Here is a 15,687-nt window from a genome sequence, read left to right on the forward strand (position 1 = left end):
AATGCAAAGAAGGTTACCAACCTGAGATTTCTAAAGATAGCTACAGCACAATATCCAAGGTTTAAGAATTTGAAGTCCCTTCCAAAATCTGAGAGGGATGAGGTGTGGAACATGCTTTCAGAAGTCTTAAAAGAGCAACACTCCAATGAGGAAACTATAGAACCCGAACCACCAAAAAAGAAAATCAACCTGCTGCTGGTGGCATCTGATTCAGATGGTGAAACTGAACATGCGTCAGTCCGCACTGCTTTACATTATCATCGAGCAGAAACCATCATCAGCATAGACGCATGTCCTCTGGAATGGTGGCTGAAGCATGAAGGGACATATGAATCTTTAGCGCATCTGGCATGTAAATATCTTGCGATGCCGGCTACAACAGTGCCATGAAAACACCTGTTCTCACTTTCATGTGACATTGTGAACAAGAAGTGAGCAGCAGTATCTCCTGAAAATGTAAACAAACTTGTTTATCTGAGCAATTGGCTGAACAAGAAACGGACTGATTGTTTTATTTTTGACTGCAGTTATTTTTTTGTACATAATTCTACATTTGTAAGTTCAACTTCCATGTACTACAGTACTTATATTAAGTGAATTGTACTACAGTACTTATATTAAGTGAATTGAAAAATATTATTTCTTTTGTTTTTTACAGTGCAAATATTTGTAATAAAAAATATAAAATGAGCATTGTACACTTTGTATTGTTATAATTGAAATCAATATATTTGAAAATGTAGAAAACATCCAAAAATATTTAAATAAATGGTCTTCTATTATTGTTGAACAGCGTGATTAATCGCAATTAATTTTTTTCATTGCTTGACAGCCCTATTAGATAGTAATCCAGTGTTTAACAAAAAGCAAAGGAAAATGCATTTTAAGGAAAAGGAAAGAGGTCTTTAAATAAAATCATGCTAAACATCGTTATGTGGCTTCCACTATGTACAGAAAAATAAATTTCCTATAAAACCAGTTGGTCTAAGCTGTTAGCTAGGAATCAAGTAGTAGCTTACTCTTCCTCCAGGTCCAGTTTCACAGCCCATTTCTTCACAAACTCTGGTAGCCAGACTCACTGCTGAGATCCTTCGGGGTTGTGTGCAGACAATATTACATTTACTTGATCCCCCCACATTTAGCAGCAAATCCTCCAACAAGAAATGGGGCACTTGGGTACTTTTGCCACTGCCTGTTTCTCCAGCCACAACAACTACTCTATGCTTTTTAAGAGTTTCTATGATTGAATGTCTGTGTTTAAACACAGGTAACTGTTGTCTCTCCTTTAAAAGTCTCTGGTATCTGCAGGAACTTTGAAATTTTTTAAACAGGATCCTCACAGGTTCCAAATCATCTGTGCTTGTGGTTTCAAGAGAGAGTCTGCTGAAGTCCTCTTCGGAAACTAAGTTTTCCCAGGAGTCCTCAGGATCTTCTGATACTTGGGGTTTATTTTCAGATTGCTGCTGTTGCTGCTGCTGTTTGAGTTTGTTTAATAACTTAGAAATAAAATTATCACGAGGTTTGTTAGTTTCTAACTTGCTTTCTTCTTCCTTTTTCTTTTCAGTTTCACTCCATTCTAACCAAACATCTCGATATGGGGGAGGCAGCAACTGATGGACCGACTTTAGAGAAAACAGAAAAAGTGACAATATGTATTATTCTGTAGTTTTACTGATATTTCACCTACAAATCAATTTAAAAATTCTAGAAGTTACCTTAAAAAAATCTTTAAGAAATGAAAGACTATACCACTGATCCAAATACTTAAAAACTTCCTCTCTATAGATGCAGATTTTAATCACTTATCTTCAGAGTCTGTTTGGGTACTTTCTATGACAACATTTTTATTTGAGACCTCAAATCTTCCCTTAAATATGTTGCTAGTATTTGATTGCAGCTAAGGAATTATTAATTTTCCCAAATCCTACATTTAGGATAAAGATATATAAAAAAATAAAAACAAGGAAAAAGTATATATGAAACTTAAGGAGTATCAGTTATTTGAACAGATGATATTAAAAAATGTACAATAGAAATGTTTAAAGGCTTTTTGCTTTTACACTGTCACAAGGATTGTACGTCAATTGACTGTTTGATTAAATGAAAATATTAAGTCTTCTATACTCTGATGCAGAAGTATTGCTGTTTTACTTATTCGACAACTATACTGCTGAACAGTAGACAAAAGATAATTTCTCACATTATCAAAAACTATTCCAAAGAACAACTTAAATACCAGAGCTCACTAATTCTTTTTAAATGAGCAAGTCCAACAAGTAAAGAGGGGGGGAAGTTGAAAGTTCATATATTTGTAACCATGTTGAGCATCTGTTTCTACCTGTGGGTACTGCAACTGGTAGAAAATGTTTTTAACTTTTTACAATATTTAACTATTACACACCATGAAATCTTGCCACACGTTACGGCCTCACATGATTATGTTTGGTACCTTCAGTAAGGACAAGTGAACGTGTAATTTACAGGGAGAATTCGAGCTTGGAAAATCTTTACTGATTCAGATTTTTAAAAGATGAATGTGGATATCATGTCAGAAAATAATATCTTAATGTGAAAATACATTCCATCCTAAGCATCTAGTGTAGTGAAAATCTTACCTGTCCTTTTACTAAATGATAGAGAGCCAATGTAGCAGCCAGATGCTGAGCTTGCATACTATCCTCTGTCACAATTGTAGGACACACTGCCATTACATCAACTGACTTGGTAACCCTAACCCTTCAAAGATAGAAAAACCAGTTCTATAAAATCATGTTTCAGACAGACATTTCTATTTACTAGTCAGGTGCAGCACTAAACCTACAATTTTTGTTTTATATGTAACATTCAAATAAGTGGAAAGTGAAGGTTATCAGACAAAGAACATTACACAAATAAAATCATTAATGGTTAAGGGTTCAACATAAAACAAAGAAAAGTGTAGTAACAGTTTTATGGAACTGATCTCTAGAGTAGATTTCAGTGACCTGTAGGGTTGTTTGTTTTTTGAAAAAGCAAAACCAAGTAGACCTTTGATAAAACTTAAAGTGACCTACTTGTGGAAACAAACATTTACAGTAACTCCTTGCTTAACCTTGTAGTTATGTTCCTGAAAAATGCTACTTTAAGCGAAATGATGTTAAGCGAACCCAATTTCCCCATAAGAATTAACGTAAATAGGAGGGGTTAGGTTCCAGGGACATTTTTTTCGCCAGACAAAAAACCGACTACCCCCCCTCCCCACTATAAGTTTTAAAGAATTTAATACTGTACACAGCAATGATGATTGAGAAGCTTGGTTGAGGTGGTGAAGTCAGAGGGTAGAAGAGAGTGGGATATTTCCCAGGGAATGCCTTACTGCTAAATGATGAACTATCACTCGGCTGAGCCCTCAAGGGTTAACACATTGTTGTTAATGTAGCCTCACTCTGGAAGGTAGCAGGAATGGAGGGAGGGGAGACAGCATGGCAGACAGAGACACAGATACACACCATGTGCGTGAGAGAGAGACAAGCATTGCCCCTTTAAGTGTGCTGACACCAATCTAAGTACACTGCCTTTTTAAGTAGATCAGCAAGTTGAGACAGCAGCTGCTGCCAGCAAGCTCCCTCCATCCTGAGCCTTGTCATGTCCCCACTGAGGAGATGGCCTGATGGGGTAAAGGAACAGGGGGGGGAGGAAGGGGGAATCCCTGACATTAGCACCCCTATCCCCCCGCCCCTTGCACAGCAAGCAGGAGGCTCTTGGGAGCAGCTCCCAGGGAGAGGGCAGGAGCAGCACATGGCAGTAGGGGGGCGGGGAGGGAAGGACAGCTGAACTGCCTGGCAATTGACAGCCTGTTGGGTGGCTGCCACACAGGGAACTTAGGGAAGCGGGGAGCTGATGGGGGGCTGCCGGTCCACCCTGGTTCCAAGCCCCTAACAGCTAGTTCCAACAGGCTGCTCTTTCTGCAAGCAGTGGACAAAGCAGGCAGCTGCTGAACAACGTTATAAGGGAGCATTGTGCAACTTTAAACGAGCATGTTCCCTAATTGATCAGCAATGTAACAAAGTTAACGGGGACGACTAAGTGAGGAGTTACTGTACTTAGATAATGTGTGCATTATTGCAAAATATTGTCTGAAAGCTAACCATATGTAGAGCTGGGTAAAATTTTTCAACCAACACTTTTTTCAGTAAAAATGCATATTCAGGGACACCGATTTTACAAATTTGTGTAAAATTCATTAAATTGAGTAAGTCAAAAAAATTCCCAAAAAAGAAAATTCTAAATATGTATGTTTAGAGTCATTCAATTAAATGTAAGCAGCTAGCATTTAGATGGTTAAATGAATCAGTAGAAAATTCAGCTTTACTAGAAGTACATACCTACATTTCCAATATCTACCCACCGGAACTTTTTCAAAAGAAGGATTTGGACTCTTGGGGAAATTTTTCCTGCACCAATCGATCAAAAACTGTTTAGGAGATTTACCAGTCCAACTTCGAGCAGTGTAGTCAAAATTCCTTATATCTCGAGGCTCCCTCTTTTTCACTGAAATGGTAAAAACAAAATTTACATTTTAGATGTTCACATGGAGGCTCCAAACTTTAATTCTTGAATGAACCCAAAGTAATTTTCCTCTTGACCTAGGCATTTTTAGTAGAAAGTAAAATTTTTTTATATTTATATTTAGTAAGGACTGATACTAGCCACTATCAGACAGAGAATACTGGTTCAGTATGGCAACATCTATACTTAATCTTAATTACAGAAAATCTGGCACACTGCTAGAATTCTTAAAAAGAATACTAGATTTGATCTTGGTGGTTCAGGACCAGTATAGGATATCACTCATTCTTGTTGCTATATTTAAACAATAGCCAAAGGTTTCAACCATTACAGATCTTTGTTGAAGAAAATTAACGTCTAACTGGGTGACGCAGTGAAACAGCACATTAGCTTTCCATCTACAGAAAGATGTATTCAAATCATGATCTGACTCGTAAGTGACAATTAGTGGCAAAACAAAAACAAACAAAAAAAACCTTTAAAGCTGCTATGCTACAATTAATATATTGCTTTTAAAGCCAACTGGGAAGTTAAAATTGGCTCATCCTATCTTCACTGTAATCCGGGGTTTGGTGTCCCAGACCATACAGAAGAATGCACAATCCAGGGGCCATTACAAATCTTTAGTTAATTGGAGTACAGTAAACGAAGTTTGTATTGTTTTGAATTTCAATCATACCCTTCTCTTCCTCTGCAGCAGCTCCAGATTTTTCAAGCAAGTTCAGGTTCAAATTAGCTTCAGGAGGCAAAGGAGATTTTTTCTTTTCATTTTGTTGTTGGTTTGAAATTTTTATAGCTGGATTAAACACAGGATGTTCTTCTAGTGCTGCCATTTCTGCAAAGAAACAACAGTACCTGTTTCCTTTACGTGCTTATCACTGACCCTTTGAAAAATGTGACAGGTTGGACAGCCAGAAATGCACCCAGTAAAATCAGTTATTTTTTGATATCTTGGGTCACACCAAAAAAATTCATGAAGGTCTGCAATTCATGCAATGATGTGAAACCAGTTAAAAGGTACTTAAGGTATCATCTTAAGGAGATTTTTCCTAATAGTTGATAGATTTACCAGCAAAAATGTGACTGAATAATTAAAAATGTAAGTTTATTAAAAGGTACAGATAATTTGAATGTCCATACCATGCTGAATTCTTCTTATTTTTTCTTGTGCCACCTTCTGGCTTTGCTTGTCTTTATCTTGCTTGGAGGAACTTGCCTGTTCCTTTGCTTCCAAAAGCTTTGTAGCCAAATGCAAGTATCTTTCATTCTGTTCCAAACAAGATCATTAGTTACGTCCTAGATATTTTGCAAGTGAAATTAATTACAAACTACATAACAAAGCATATTCCCTCCCAACCCCCCTGTCCACACCAACACAATATTTATATGAAATAAATCCTTTTGCGAGAGAATGAACAATTCTAATTTCATGAATAAAAATAAAAGGCTAAGTGTGGGAATGGAAAACAACAGTTATCCCACTTGTTTAAGTCTCTCAAGGGACTGCATTTTCCTTTCTAGCACTATGCACCGAAAGTTTTGCATTCAACACAAAAACAAAAGGAAGAATGACTTAGGAAGCATTACTTCTAGAAGGTTTTTTTTAAACCCTCCTCCTTCTGCCTGCAATGCTGTCAAATCTACAAAAACTAAGACAACAATTAAATCAGTTATTCAGCCCTTGATTTTCAACAAATACACACATACAATAGAGCCAGAGTTTACAGATAAATACCACATGAAAACTGCCATTTGAAAGAAAGACTCCCTATACAAATTGCTCTCCGTCTTACAGGGTCAAACTTTTCCTCATCTTCTGATTTTTTCACAGACTCGCTTTTCTCATCATCACTCTGTTGCTCAGCATACTGTAGAATCCATTCCTTCATACTCATCTCTTTGTCTTTCCCAGTACCTCTCTATTAGAAAGAACAGCCACGATTAAAAAGATAATTGTAAAGGAAACTAAAAAGATTTAATCGCTGTTCTGGTCAATATTTGAGAAATTCAAAACAATTAAAAAAATGAAGATGCTTCTTGGATCTTGCAAAACATCACACAATTTATATATATGCCTTTTTGATGGTAGCATAAATGTTTTACAACTACTATGGGGGAACAGGGAACAGAGGGAGAGGGGGTTATGTGGGGAATCTTGATTAAGATTTAATAACTTGTGGTACTGGACTCCTAAACCACAGAGGCAAACTTACATAAGCACAAATCAATAAAAATTATGTCCAGCGTATGTGTTGTTCTATAGAATACAGCAGTGGTAAATAGAATTAATGGGTTGTGGGGACTGGAGAGTAGGAGATTTAACTGTACTGGGACTTTGTATTTTTTCTAGCAAGTCAAACGTTACCACCAAAACTTCATAAACCTTTCATTTTTTGAACTTCATGTTACATCTTTATAACCACTCCACTCTAGAGACTAGAAATCCTTCTATGTACTTTAAATTACTGAACACATAGGATAGGATTTTTGATAATCTTCTATGTTGACATAACTCTGCTCCTACTAAAGTCAGTGGGAGTTTAACCATTGAAAACTCCTTCTCATAATTCCTCAAATTACCTTTATTTCAGGGCCATCTTCCTTCTTTTTGTTGTTTGGTAACGGAGGAGTTTCACTCCGTGGCACAGGAGAACGAAATTTTGCTCTAGGTTTGTGTTGCTCTTCTTCAAACTGCTGACTGAATCCTTCAGGTAATGCATCTTTAAAATAAAATGCAATTCCAAGTAACAGAAAAAAATAACTGAAGATACTTTCAATGGCACTGGGTGCAAACTAAAAATAAGAAATAAACATCATGTAGGACTGAATCAAACCCAGATCTTAATATTCACCTGAGCAGATACTGATTTCTGCTTATTATACCTATTTTGTAGATGCATAAATGGAGGTAAAGAGAGAGATTAAATGACTTGCCCAAAGTTAGGCAGAAAGTCCAAAGCACAGCTAGAAAAAGTAGCAACTCTGGAGCACCTGGTTCTAATTACTACTAATCCTACTGAAATAAACTGTTACTACTATACTGCACTCCCACACCACAGTGATTGCTATTGCTCTTGTACAATAGGGTCAAATTAAAACAAACCACCTATAATTCACATCTTTAAAGGCAACTGTAGAATACAGGGCCCTCTTGGGGATTTTCTATCTGTATTTATGATTTAATGAATTTCTTTTGAGTCTTCTGAGGGACACTGTGGTGCTAAGATTTCTCTGCTGCAGAGTGCTTCTTCAATCTACAATAGGAACATACTTCCATGCTATCTGCAGTGTTGTCATAGCCTTGTTGGTTCCAGGATACGAGACACATGAGGTAATATCTTTTACTGGACCAACTTCTCTTTCACCAGCAGATGTCGGTCCAATAAAAGATATTACCTCACCCACCTTGTCTTTTTCTATACCATATTTTTATGGAAACTGTTTTTCTAGAGTATACCTAATGGTATTGCTAGTGAAAGAAAATGGAAAAAGGGAAATCCCTGCTCTTAAGAATAAATAGTACCATACACTGTCATAGTCACTAAAAGCAAGACAAAACTCACTCAATAGAAATCAGTTACAAACGATTCAAAAAAACTGTGGCACCTAAAAGTCACTTCTCAGGCATGATGCTTACCATCAGAAAGGTTTAGACAAAGCCAGTCAAGTGCAGAGTGAAGATCACCACCATACAAAATTGTATTTTTCATAGCTTCCTCAATGTCCTCGGTCTTAAAAGAAAATCCTTGCAAAGCCATATATACATCCTACAAATAAAGATAATTAGTACGTTTTAAGAAGGACATTGATTTAAATTGTAGAAATAACGCCAATTTAGAAAAAAGTTTGTAAAATGCTGAAAAGAGAAGAAATTTGGTATTAAAAAGATGCAAACTGCAAAGGTACAGGCATCAGAAAGCATACTAAAGAATAAACAAAATTCACTATTTAAGATTATTGTTAAATCCCATTTAAAATAAAAAAAATAATTCACACACCTAACCAACCAGAAAGACAAGGGTGGAAATCTCCATCAATGATCCAAAGACAGTGTTGTGATGAGCATAGCTCCAGGCCACCCCCAGCTTTTGGAAAGGGGAAAATTCTGTCCCTAGATCCTGCATGGGGATTCCAGCTTTTTGTTATTGGGTATCTGATTGGAGTGGAGCATCCCTTCCATCAGCCTGCTAGATGGGAACAGGAGTTTGTGTTTCTTCACTCTCACATCAGGGCTTCTTGGTTAGCATGAGGGGGAGGAAACAACTACTCTATTCTTTCTCCAGTCTCCTGGCTGCTGTGGAGTAACAGTCTCTGGTAATCTGCCCCTCCCCTCAGCCTCCATACCAGTCCTCTTCTCCAGAGTAAGCTTAAATGTGCTAACTGCATTCCCAAGCATGAAACTGACATTACTTGACAGTTTTATGACTCCCCATAGGGATTTGACTAGAGCCATATGCATGCTCAGGAAAACACTGCAGCTATTTAACTTTAGAAGGTTCTTTGTCACCATAAGAAGTAGAACTTCTTAAAATGAAATCTTAAATACTGAAAAAATAGGTGGTCTACAGTCATACTTGCCAAGAAGAGCTTCCCATTCACCACTGGAGTTTTCAAACCCTCTTATGTTCCACTCAAATTATTACTTATTTCACCTCACACCCAAGCATCTTCAACTATTGACTTACACTGGCAAGGACATTCAACTGGCCAATTACATTTGATATCTGAGATTTTAAAGAGTTTAACAAAATTATGTTGTATTGTAAAATGAGAAAACTTGGCTTACACCAAATACTAAAGTAAAAAGTGACAGAAAAGTAACCTATTTACGATCACTGAATAAATGTTGATCTAGATTTAAAAAAAAAAAAAAAAAAAATTTGTACTACACCTGTAATTTTTTGGCAGTAAGTCTTCTAGAAATCATTCCCTTGTCATCACTTTGCTTTTTGTGCTCATTGATGACTCCAATAATCCTTTTTTCCAAGTTACTGTTAATCACTACCTGTGGAGACAGATACTAGTCATTACAAATTAAATAATATCTTACAAATATAAACTAAGATACACTACAACAACATCAGAGACAGACAAGATAGGAAGGTAGAAGACTCCTTACCCGCAAAACCCTTTATCTTTCCAATTCTCGCCTACTTTTGGAAACCTCTCTTATGTGTATTGTTGGTCAAAATACTAGCAGAAGAGTGAATGTTCTCTCTGTTTTTTTTATTTATTAAAGTTATGTTCTCTTAGCTTTCTCCACATTCAGGTTTCTTTATTAAAGAGGGGGCCTATTTTGCTTTTAGGGAAATACAATTTCTTCACATGAGTGGGAGCCAAATAAATCTTTTTGACCAGATGAAAAACAAATAAACAAACCCAAAGACAAAGAACTAGGACTTAAACTGTCAGCTATCTAAACATACAGTAGCTCTTAGAGAGGTTTAACCAAGATAAATATACAGATCTGCTTGAGCACCACTGAAACCATTAAGTGAGACCTGGGCCTCCAGCTTAAATTTAAAGTTTTGGTTTTAGTTTAAACCAAAACACACATATTAAGATCCAAAACAGCAGGTAGTCAGCAACTGAATATTGCAGGTAACTACTTTGTGACTTGCTCTGTGAAATAAGCAAATGGACTGAGTTCAGTTCCTGCTTTGCACTCTTGCTAGCGGTCTCTGCAGACTCAAAGAATTGAAAGGATGTAGAAAACAAACTATACTCTCACTCCAAAAAAATAGCAGAAGCAGTTTCAGCTAACAAGAACATGGCTTTCCAAAAGAAATAATGTCCTGTACCAACTAGATCACTAAAGTCATATTATATTAATTTTGTATAGAGACAAGTTGTGACACGATCTTTGACATATGACAATATTAATTTGAAAAAAAACACTGTCAAAAACAAGTGACTTGATCAGGCCGCAATATTTGGCTATTTTCAACATCCTTTGAATACCTGTCGTTTGTAGACTATCGACCAAATCCTGCTTGCCCTTAATCCCCACGTCAATCTTACTGAAGCTGCTTATGTAAAGGATTAGATCTTACATAGGCAACAAAATCCTGTTATGATCACAAACTTTATGTCAATAAGAGACTAAAATCCTATAAAAAACCCACCATCAAAAGAAACTGGTTTTGCACAGCTTTTTGGCATGCAATATATTTTTACAATACATCAAAGTTAAATTTCAGAGATCAAATATTTTAAAGTTCACAGAATTCAAATTAGACAAAGTTTCCTCATTATGAAAATACTAATATGTCTTGACTGTTTTCTTGAAGCTGCTCCACCCTTCACATAAAACTCAACAAAAAGTATGTCTGCAGATGTCTAGAGTCCAGTACGCTTTCATGTGCTACAGACTAAAAAACAAGAAAAATTTTTTTTCCTGTTAGAATTAGGTACAGTAAATCCTCGCTTAACGCTGTAGTTATGTTCCTGAAAAAAGCGACTTTAAGTGAAACGATGTTAAGCAAATCAAATTTCCCCATAAGAATTAATGTTAGGTTCCAGGGACATTTTTTTCATCAGACAAAAGACACACTAAGACAGACAGACGCTCTCTCTCTCTCTCTCTCTCCCCCATATATATATATATACACACACCGAGCAATGATGATTGTGAAACTTGGTTGAGGTGGTAAAGTCAGAGGGTGGGATATTTCCCAGGGAATGCCTTACTGCTAAATGATGAACTAGAACAGCTGAGCCCTCAAGAGTTAACACATTGTTGTTAATGTAGCCTCACACTCTACAGCACAAATGGAGGGAGGGGAAACAGCATGGCAGACAGAGACACAGACACACACCCTGTGTGTATGTGAGAGATGAGCATTGCCCCTTTAAGTATGCTGACTCCACTCTAAGTACACTGCCTTTTTAAGGAGATCAGCAAGTTGAGACAGCCCCTGCAGCCAGCCCGCTCCCTCCATCCTGAGTTCTGTAGTGTCCCCCTCCCTGCTCTATGGAAATTGGGTAAGCAAGGGGCAGGAGCAGGGGGGAGGGGGACACCCTGACATTAGCCCCCCCACAGCAAGCAGGAGTCTCCCGGAGCAGCTCCAAGGCAGAGGGCAGAAGCAGCACATGGCAGTGGGGGGAGGGACAGCTGAACCGCCGGCAACTGATAGCCCTCTGGGCTGCTGCCTCAGAGGGAACTTAGAGGAGCGGGAAGCTGATAGCAGGGCTGGTCCACCCTGATTCCAAGCCCCCACCAGCTAGCTGCAACTGGCTGCTCTTTCTGCAAGCAGTGGACAAAGCAGGCGACTGCCAAACAACGTTATAAGGGAGCATTGCACAACTTTAAATGAGCATGTTCCCTAATTGATCAGCAACGAAAGTTAACTGGGATGACTTTAAGTGAGGCGTTACTGTACTAGGAAGAATGAAGCTGTTTTTTTCTTGAAAGACATACTCACTTTAAGGATAGATTTATCCAGATTTGCAGCAGCACTAGAATCAGGTGTGGAACCAAAACTGTAGGTTTTTGGACCTGCAAATTCCAAAGAAATATTACTTAAACGAGCAAAGCAGATTGGAATACAATTTAAACATCTAAAGCAGAAACACATGGCCTGCCTATAGTGTAGGAGAAGGCATATAACATTTTTTGATAAATAGATGGACATATCCAACCCTTAAGTAACTACTTTATTTCAGGAGTTGCTTGTGAATTAATACATTTTTCAGGTAGAGGATTTATTGCAACTGAAATTTTTAAGCATCTTGTGGCATATGGTTTGACGGGGATTCCATAGGGTTTGGTAGACACACATGAATTCTGGCAAAATTTTCTAGTATTATAATCTTCTGGATTATACTCTCTGTTCACCTCCCTATTCCAGAGTTGACTTTACATATAGACAGGGCCATACCAAATTCATGGCATTAAAAACTCGTCACGGACCGCGAAATCTGGTCTCCCCCCACCCCACCCGAAGAATCTGGTCTTTTGTGTACTTTTAACCTATACTATACAGATATCACAGGGGAGACCAGCGTTTCTCAAATTGGGGGTCCTGACCCAAAAGGGAGTTGCGGGGGGGGTCACAGTACTGCCACCCTTACTTCTGAGCTGGGCCGCCTTCAGAGCTGGGCAGCTGAAGACTGATAGCTGTTGGCCGAGCACCCAGCTCTGAAGGCAGCGCCCTGCCAGCAGCAGCACAGAGGCGTGGCAATACCATACCATACACGGAACTAAATGTCCAACTCGTTGGCTTAGTTTTCTATCATATTCTTCATATGTATAAAAAGACATACAATACTCCTATTCACAGAAAGCTCTTAAAAAAATTAACCTCCCAGTGGCTTGGAAAAAAAACAAAAGATATCGTTTATATTTTTAACTGGAAGGTGCATTAGAAGCCCTATAACTATCCAGCTCAACAGATCTGCAGATTTTACTGAATAAAATATGTTTTTACTGCTTTTTACTCCTATGAGCCCTGGAAAGCAAGCACAGTTGGTGGCAAGTGAGCTGGATACTATTCTCTCATGTTTTATCAGAAATGTTTACTTCAGTACCAAATTCTGCCCACAGCAACACTTGTGTAATGCCGCAGAAGACAAAGGGGCTGCAGAGGTATCACTGACTGTGATGCTCATTGCAGAACGCCCATTACTGGTAATCACAGTGTTGGCAATTCATATGCATCTGAAGAAGTGGTGTTTTACCCATGAAAGCTTATGCCCATATAAATCTGTTAGTCTTTAAGGTGCCACCAGACTCCTTGTTGGTTTTGTGGATACAGACTAACACGGCTACCCCCTGATACTTGGCAATGAATATGGTATGGGAGGCTCTTGCTCTTCCTAAAGCTCCAGCTCCTTTGATTATAACTCAATCTCAACTTTCATTTAACAACAGTGTTGAGCCCTCCTGGTTGCGAGTGGAAATCTGAATTGTAAAGGCAACTCCCATCTTCATCATTTATTTTTTATTTAAAGTATCCTGATTTTTCAGTCAATCACATGATCCGTGTGGGTCCAGCTCATGACTTCGGAGGCCTTAGGGCTGCCCGTACTGCAACGAGTCATAAAAACAGCAGGAGCCCAGGCCAGCTCTCAGTGCCCAGCGAGTTCCCAGCATCAGCGCCTGACTAAACCCGTCCTACCGCGTGTCCCGACTGCACCGCCGTGCCCTTGGCCGGAGGGTGACCGCGCCCGTCTCCGCGGCTGAAGGGCGGTTTAGCGCAGGGGAAGGAGGCAGCTGCTGGTCAGCTTACTGAAACAAACCATTGTCTTTGACTGATGGTCAGTGGGAAATGGCGTACTGAGGAAAGAGCTGTGGGAGTATATAGACAAGATAGTGGATAGGTTCGCTCATGAAGAGTGCTGTAGACCTGTGATGGCTCTAGAAGTGGATAGAGGTCTTTTAAGACTGAATTTTCTTTGTGCTTGCTGGGGTAAAATTAGTCAAAGCGTTCCAAACAGACTAGAATTTGTAAGTGTAAGGGAAAGTGCGGGACGGGCAGCGCCGCAGGGGCCAGACCAGTCCCCGGCCGCTGCAGCTGCGGACCCGCGCCGGAGCCTCCCCTGAGCGCAGCGGCCTCTGGGGCCGGGAACAGCGCGCGGAGGGGGCAGGCGAGCGGCGCTGGCCGGCCGCGTGTGGCGGGCAAGCAGGTGGGAAGAGAGGGTCTCTCGCCGGCGCTACCTTGCTTGACGCGGGGCTCCTTGGATACCAGGGCCGGCCTCACGGCGGGCCTCTTGCCTGCAGCCTCCCCTGCGGCTCCGGACTCGGCAGCGGCTTTAGCCCTGGCAGCGGCGGTGGCCGCGGACACAGCGGCGTGAACGGCCCCGGCCCCCGCGCCGCCCCCCTTGTGCTTCTTGTTCTTGCCGCCCATCGCGCCCGCACGGCAAGGCGGCCAGCCAGCCCCGCAGTCACAGCGCTGGACTTTTTACATCCGGGTACCACAGAGCCTCACCCCCCGCGCTAGGAGCTATATTCTGATTGGCCGGCACCCGCGCGCGCGCGCTTGCTGGAAATCCGGACTCTATGGTCTTTGCAGCCACTTCCGGCCAAAGGTCACGTCAGGATGCTGGTGGCGTCGCGATGTATTGTGGGATTGCCTGCGTCTGGGAGAGCGCGGTATTGTGGGAGAACATCTCTTCTATCTCCAGCCGTGGGCAGGGCGCCTGCGGGATTTCCGCCCCGGTGCAGGCCGGCTCGTGCCGCGCGCGCCTTCCCCTTCCGGCGCAGTGCAGGGCCGGGGGAGGAACTCTGTGGTGCGCGCGGGGCGCTGTGGGACAGGCTGGAGCGATGGCGGACGCCTTTGGAGACGATCTGTTCAGCGTGTTCGAGGAGGATTCCGCCGTCGCCTCTGCGGCCAAGAAGGGCAAAGCGGCCGCGGCCGAGGCTGCCAGCAAGGCCGGGTGAGTGGCTAGTCGGCGCGGCCGTGGCTCTGCCCTCGGTGTAACCCTCCCCTTCCCCCCATCCAGCGCCGCCTGGCACGCGCTGGGGCCGGGGTTGCGCTCGTCACCATGGCGGGGGCCGAAGGGAGAGTCCGGCTCCCGGGATGCAGCGCTGCTTTCCCCACAGCGGTGGGGTTGGACCCCTGGGTTGGCGGGTGCAGCCCGACCCCCCCCCCGGCTCCCGCTTAGGCGGTACTGGAGAGCGTTGGCCACAGGCCGTGTTTATGTCCGTTTGGGGCAGAGGCGGCCCGTGGCCGTTGTGGGGTTAGTGGGGATTTACATCCGTGTTGGATTTTGGCCCCAGCACGCTCAGTGCGGTACATGCACACGGTCTCTACCTCAGGCAGTTTGTGATCTCCACCAAGAGCGTGGGGCTGAGGTGAGTTTGGCATTTTCCAGAAGCCATTGGGGAGATTTTTTTTTTATGGTTGGAAACAACATTTTCTACAAACACGGGTTCCCAAGCTATACCCCACCGTAGATAGCAGAGCCATTCTCCTTCCCCCACCCCCATTAGAGGTATTTTAAAGGCAAATCTGAAATCTAATGTTTGTTTGCATTACAGGAAACGCTTAGATGGCAAATCTCCAGCAGGCTCTACGAACATCCCAGGAAAAAACAAAAGAGAGGCAGAGGTTGATAGCACAGATTATGCCATTTTTGGAAAGAAATCCAAGATAGAGGATGTTTCAGAAGATATTAAGTAAGACTTAGTTTGTTATC

General features: G+C 41.2%; 2 protein-coding genes across 3 annotated transcripts in view; one reads left to right on the forward strand and one right to left on the reverse strand.

The window, feature by feature from the left end:
- Nucleotides 1-14,456, reverse strand: part of DHX29 (DExH-box helicase 29) — a 37,049-nt gene extending 22,593 nt beyond the window's left edge. The window contains exons 1-11 of the mRNA XM_074952554.1: nt 14,207-14,456; nt 11,973-12,046; nt 9,440-9,553; nt 8,186-8,315; nt 7,129-7,268; nt 6,342-6,467; nt 5,689-5,815; nt 5,228-5,383; nt 4,365-4,530; nt 2,616-2,736; nt 1,020-1,622 (exon numbers count right to left, since the gene is read on the reverse strand). Coding sequence (XP_074808655.1) covers nt 1,020-1,622; nt 2,616-2,736; nt 4,365-4,530; nt 5,228-5,383; nt 5,689-5,815; nt 6,342-6,467; nt 7,129-7,268; nt 8,186-8,315; nt 9,440-9,553; nt 11,973-12,046; nt 14,207-14,396 — 1,947 coding nt within the window. The 5' untranslated portion in view covers nt 14,397-14,456. The remainder of the gene's footprint in view (nt 1-1,019; nt 1,623-2,615; nt 2,737-4,364; nt 4,531-5,227; nt 5,384-5,688; nt 5,816-6,341; nt 6,468-7,128; nt 7,269-8,185; nt 8,316-9,439; nt 9,554-11,972; nt 12,047-14,206) is intronic.
- A 143-nt stretch (nt 14,457-14,599) lies between these two features.
- The window catches only part of MTREX (Mtr4 exosome RNA helicase), a 91,206-nt gene continuing 90,118 nt past the window's right edge, over nt 14,600-15,687 (forward strand). Inside the window, exons 1-2 of one of the 2 annotated variants that reach the window (XM_074952556.1) lie at nt 14,600-14,925; nt 15,530-15,667. In XM_074952556.1, the coding sequence (XP_074808657.1) occupies nt 14,606-14,925; nt 15,530-15,667 (458 nt within the window). In that variant the 5' untranslated portion in view covers nt 14,600-14,605. The remainder of the gene's footprint in view (nt 14,926-15,529; nt 15,668-15,687) is intronic. The other variant, XM_074952555.1, reaches the window with a different exon arrangement.

Source organism: Natator depressus, chromosome 5 (genome assembly GCF_965152275.1).
Source record: "Natator depressus isolate rNatDep1 chromosome 5, rNatDep2.hap1, whole genome shotgun sequence".
NCBI lineage: Eukaryota > Metazoa > Chordata > Testudines > Cheloniidae > Natator > Natator depressus.